Source organism: Protobothrops mucrosquamatus, unplaced genomic scaffold (genome assembly GCF_001527695.2).
Source record: "Protobothrops mucrosquamatus isolate PMUCROS unplaced genomic scaffold, P.Mucros_1.0 scaffold33, whole genome shotgun sequence".
Lineage (NCBI taxonomy): Eukaryota > Metazoa > Chordata > Lepidosauria > Squamata > Viperidae > Protobothrops > Protobothrops mucrosquamatus.
This window is the reverse complement of record NW_015386417.1, coordinates 1846860-1852544: the sequence shown is the minus strand read 5'-3', so window position 1 is coordinate 1852544 and position 5685 is coordinate 1846860. Positions and strand designations below refer to the sequence as shown.

General features: G+C 38.1%; 1 protein-coding gene across 1 annotated transcript in view; it reads left to right on the top strand.

The window, feature by feature from the left end:
• The window catches only part of CUBN (cubilin), a 198533-nt gene that overhangs the window by 18151 nt on the left and 174697 nt on the right, over positions 1 to 5685 (top strand). The window contains exons 8-10 of the mRNA XM_029283182.1: positions 1025 to 1193; positions 3469 to 3564; positions 5018 to 5139. Of these exons, the coding sequence (XP_029139015.1) occupies positions 1025 to 1193; positions 3469 to 3564; positions 5018 to 5139 (387 nt within the window). The remainder of the gene's footprint in view (positions 1 to 1024; positions 1194 to 3468; positions 3565 to 5017; positions 5140 to 5685) is intronic.

The following is a 5685-nucleotide window of genomic DNA, read 5'->3' as shown; positions in this document are numbered from 1 at the left end:
TAGGAGCCCTGCGAGGGGGCAAATCCACATGAGAGAGAAAGAGAGAGAGAAGCACAAGTGCCTCTCTCTGTCTCTCTCTACAAATGGCGGAGGACGCTCGGAGCTGCAGGGGAAGGCTCAAAAGTGTCCCCAAAACATCTCGCTCCATCGCCCCCCTATCGCCCCCTTTTCGTTCCATCGCCCCCACGCCGCCCCTTTTTGTTCCATCGCCCCCCTGAAAAATGAAATCGCCCCCTGGGGGGCGGTACCGCCCAGGTTAAGAACCACTGATATAGGCTATTATCCTATAGGATTCCACAGTTCTCACTATATTTTAGCAATATTTTATATGCATATTTTCTTATTAATTCAACATTTCCCATATTTTAATTTCTACAAAATGAAAATCATTCATATTTTGTTTAAAAGATATGTCTCCAAAATACCTTGAGCTCTTTACTAACAATATCTTACTTGTCCTTGTAATAACTATACTTGTCATTTTGCAACAAGGGTGATTTCAAACGGTATTACCCATATTATTTGCTGTGTAGTAGAATCTAGACTTCATTTATGTACTGATGTTTAAGTCAGGAAGCCATTTTACAGTCTACAAGTCTGGGAATGAGCAATTTTTATTTACCTGCTTTTTCAGATTATAATTACAAAGTTTTTCAAAAATAAATCAACTAATGTTCAGATTGGTGTGTTTCTTTCTGCAAGTTTGAGATGTATGTGTTGTTCTACCTCTGTTTAGGTTCATTTCGTGATTACCCATCATTTTCTGCCTTTTTCAGAGAAAATTATAGGTTTTCTTTTTCTAACATGTTAACAATACTTTTCACTGTAAGTATGTATTAAGTCTTAATTGTTAGAGGAAGGAACAGAAAAACCTGGGGAAATAAGATAAACTGAAATTGCATCAAGAATTTTGACATGTCAAATTCCTGAAGTCTGGCTTGGTACTAGTAATAGTGTAAATATAAGTAACTCCTTTAGGAACATTCACAATTATTTTCATGTTTACCTAATTTTAACCTTGCAGCCAAATTATACTTGCATCTGTGATGATGGCTGGATGTCGCCTCCAAGGAGCCTTGCTTGCAATGCTGACATTGATGAATGCAGCCTTCCGAACCCACCCTGTTCAGTGAATCCTCCTGTACGGTGTGTCAACATGCCAGGCTTCTATTTCTGCGATCCTTGTCCAGCCGGTGAGCAATATTTCTTAAATGTCCTCTCATTTGTTTCTCATGGGGATTAGCATTGGCATTATAAGGAGTTTCATAGTGCCACCATCTTGGCCTTTCTTCCTGAGATGTTGTTTTCAAACTGTATATTGCTTTTTTTGGGGTATTCCTTTAAAAATAGTAGCTCTCCATATGAGAACTGGAGTGATCTTGTCTTGGGGAAGAATAACTCCTGTTTGGCCATATTCCAACATGACCCTAATCTAGCATTTTTTAAAACGAGATTTGACAGCTGGGAAGGAAATGGTTATTGCTGCCAAGATACTAATGAATTTGAAACAGGTAATGAAAGTTGTGCATCTTCTCCAATTGTTGTCTTAACACACTAGAATATTTCTATTGTAGTCACTGTCCACCAGATAAACAAGTCTATACAGTTAGTCTTCGACTTATGACCACAATTGAGCCCAAAATTTCTGTTGCTAAGTGAGATATTTTTTAAGTGAGTTTTGTCCTATTTTACAACCTTTCTTGCCACATTTGTTAAGTGAATCACTGCAGTTGTTAAGTTAGTAATTTGGTTATTAAGTGAATCTAGCTTCTACATTGATTTTGCTTGTCAGAAGGTCACAAAAGGGAATCAATCACATGACCCCAGAATACTGCAACTGTTGTAAATATGAGTCAGTTGCCAAGCGTCTGAATTTTGATCATGTGAACATGCAGATACTGCAGTGATCATAGGTGTGAAAAATGGTCAGAAGTCATTTTTCAGTGCCATTGTAACTTTGAATGGTCACTAAAACATTGTAAGTCGAGGACTATTTGTATTAGTTAATTAGGTTCACTTTATATTAGTGTGTGTGTGTGTGTGTGTGTGTGTATGTTTATATATCTATCAATCCATCCTTCCTTTACAAATCTGGAAGAAATATATTCTTTTTAATTTTCTTGTCCGTGTCTCCATATATTTGTAAAATCACCCAAACACACATGACTGTATTTATATGATGCAAAAGTGTTTCCATACTGGTTATTAGAGGAACAGTATTTTTTCCTTTCTTAATCTAGCTCTTGAAAACATGGTGTTATACCTCTTCCGTTTGAACTTCTTGCTCATCTGAATAGATTATATTCACTCACCAACATGAATTTTTTCATCCTTGATATCCACGTAATAAATTGTTAAATCTAAGAATTATATCTAATAAATTGAAAAGCACAATATTTTTTGAATTGATTGTCTTATATAAGCTATTGTTCCAGTTGGTACAATAGCAGAAGCTTCGAACAGAAAGATTAGCAGATCACAAGACAGAGTATCTTTTCACAAGGATGCTCAGTATCAGAAGTTGGAATTACTAGGCCTTTGCGGAAGTTCAGATTACAATAACAGAATGATTGGCTATCAGGGCTCATTAGCTTGTTACTGTTCTTCTATTCATTGCCAATTGAAAATTCACTCCATCATTTTAGCTAGAAGACCGTTGATAAATAGTACTGTATGAAACAAGGGAAGTAGTTGGCATTGCCTGTTATTCTTAGGAAAAGATTTAAATGGGGAACAGGTCAACCACTGAAGAAAGAAAAAGATGTTGTTGAGGACATCTTGTTCAACAGATCTTGGCCAACTCTCTGCCTTGTACACTTAACAATCACAATGGTGTAAGAACAATACAGACAAACTCGGTTCAGAAAAAGGACAAACGTTGAGGAGAAGATGACCATAGGTTTTATAGATCTTATAAAAAGAAAATGAAGAATCAAGCATGCTTAACTATGAGAAGAGAAAACTGCAGGAGGGTTAGGGGTCTTCAAAAATCTTGGAGGAAGTCAACTGTATTTTAATCCACAGTTGAAGGTTACCAAATTATTTGCATGCTCTGTTTATGGAACAATTCATCAAGCTGTGTTCCAATAGATATCACCATGTTGTTCTTTGTTAATGCATCTTGTGTTAGTATAGCAACTGGTATTTTGGCAGAGACACAAGGATGTCTTTAATCAATGAAGTAAAGTGCTGTATTTAATACAGTCAGAGTCATAAGATTTGATTCTGCTGATCACATTTCCTCCTGATTTATTTACTATTTATATACTACTGCAAATTAATTTAAATGGCTTCTACTGATGTCAGGGGAATCTGAGCCTCTTCCTAGAATGTAGAAATGTGTGCAACAGTTTGCTTTTGGCAAAGATATAGCTTCCCTCAACACTGTGGTCTAAAAGAAGTATTTATGTTTATTTCACCATCACATGCCATCACTGCTTGATAGGTTTACTGTTTTCTTTCACCCAGGCTATGAAGGTGATGGGAAAATATGCACATTGGTTAACATATGCTCAGTCAACAATGGGGGTTGCCATCCACTTGCTGTATGTAACAACATATCAGGTAATATTGAAAACAATGGCACTAGTTTTGTATAAAGGCTATAACTAGGCAGCAAAAATTTCCCTTTTTTGCTTATCTAAAATATTGTTTTTCAACTTGAGGAATTTGAAGAACTGTAGACTTCCAACTCCCCAAATTTCCCCCAATATTCTGGCTGGAAAAATCAGGATTGTAACCCACATATTCTAAAGAAGATTGAGATTGAAAAAAATAGATCTTCAAGACAAGATTGTACCCAATTTCCATTCTGTATATAGAAGTTGGCAGTTATATCTTAACTTCCAGAATACTGAACTGGTTCATCTGATTAAGTTTAGAGTACATAGGGCAGGCCATATAATTGGCACAACTGTATCCTTCAGGTGGGCCAGCCTTCAGCCAAATGAGATAAGAGCTAATCCTCAAGGCTGACCTTGGAGGAGCAAACTCAATTAAAAGAGAAGATTATGAAACTGAACTGGAATCCTGAGAATCCTGCTTCAAATCCCTATTCAGCCAAAAGGCATATTAGGTGATTTGTTACCTTCTGTGGCTATGAAGGCTTGGGAGGGTAAAATAGGAAGGAAGAAAACCATGCTTACCCTTTAAGCTCTTTGGGCAGCAGATGGGACTTATATGTGGCAAATAAAATACAAATCAACAAATACAGTAATAATATTGTTCAATATCTGGCATATAGCCATGGTGGCATGATGGTTAGAATGCAGGATTGCAGGCTAATTCTGCCCACTGTCAGAGTTCGACCCTGACTGGCTGACTCAGCCTTCTATCCTTCCAAGGTTGGTAAAATGAGGACCCAGATTGTTGGGGGCACTATGCTGACTCTGTAAACTGCTTAGAGCAGCGGTCCCCAACCTTTGCAACTTGGCAGTCGGCTGGGGAGGAGGAGGGGGGGAATTGGGCCGCACAAGTGGCAGGCTGGCAAACGTGCATGTGCATGCACACAGTCCTTGTGTGAGTGACGGGTTGGCGCACACATGCGCGAGTGCCCTCCAGCCCCCCGCTCATGCAAATTGAGCTGCGTGCATGCTCTGGCCATTCACTTGCATGGTCCAATTCCGAATAGGCCAAGGCCCAGTAGTGGACTGCAGCCCAGGGTTTGGGAATCCCTGGCTTAGAGAGTGCTGTAAGGTACTGTGAAGCAATATATAACTGCTATTGCTATTGCTTTCATAATGCTTCACATTAGCTAATGTGGCTACTGACTCTGGCTGGCCAGACATCTTCCCCCTTGGCATTTCCTATTACTTTCTTCTCTGTTCACAGCTCTGGCCTCTTCATTCTCTGGCATGGATGCCACTGTAATCTGGGTACTCTCAGATAATGCCACTGTAATCTGGGTACTCTCAGATAATGAAAAATTGTGGTGTTATTAAAGGAGCAGTGCAGAAAATAAGGATGCCAAAAGCAAATTCAGATGATTGTTTTGACTTCCTGCCTTTTTTATTTGTAGGCCCTGTACCTAATTGTGTTTGCCCAGATGGATACACTGGAAATGGTTATGGTTCAAATGGATGTTTTGCCCTGAGCACCATATGCCAAACACATAATCCTTGTGTAAATGGACAGTGTCTTGTATGTGTTTTTAAAACAGTGATTTTTTTTAACTTCATTAAAATATTCAGTATTAAATATTCAGCTCTGATGTTAAACTTGATTATATAGACTTGTACTTTCTAAGACCACATCTATCTTATCAATAGATATCCAAAATGTTATTGATCAATGTATTATTATTATATAAAGTATATTATAGCATTATTGTGCCAATAATATATTACACTGCATTATTATATTAACTATAGTATATTCCTTAGTATCTTCCCAATTATATGTTGTCTGGATTCATATATTGCATTAAGCCAGGAGTAAGCCAAACTCAATTGTTTGGATTAGCAGTTATTAAAGCTTGGTATCTTCTAACAAACCTTTAAAAATGACAGAGCATCCCCACCCAGCTATAAGTCAGAAAAAAGCCAGGATTCTGGATTTAACACCAAACATGGTTAAATAACTGAGGATACACACACACACACACACACACACACACACACAGAGAGAGAGAGAGAGAGAGAGAGAGAGAGAGAGAGAGAGAGAGAGAGAGAGAGAGAGAGAGAGAGA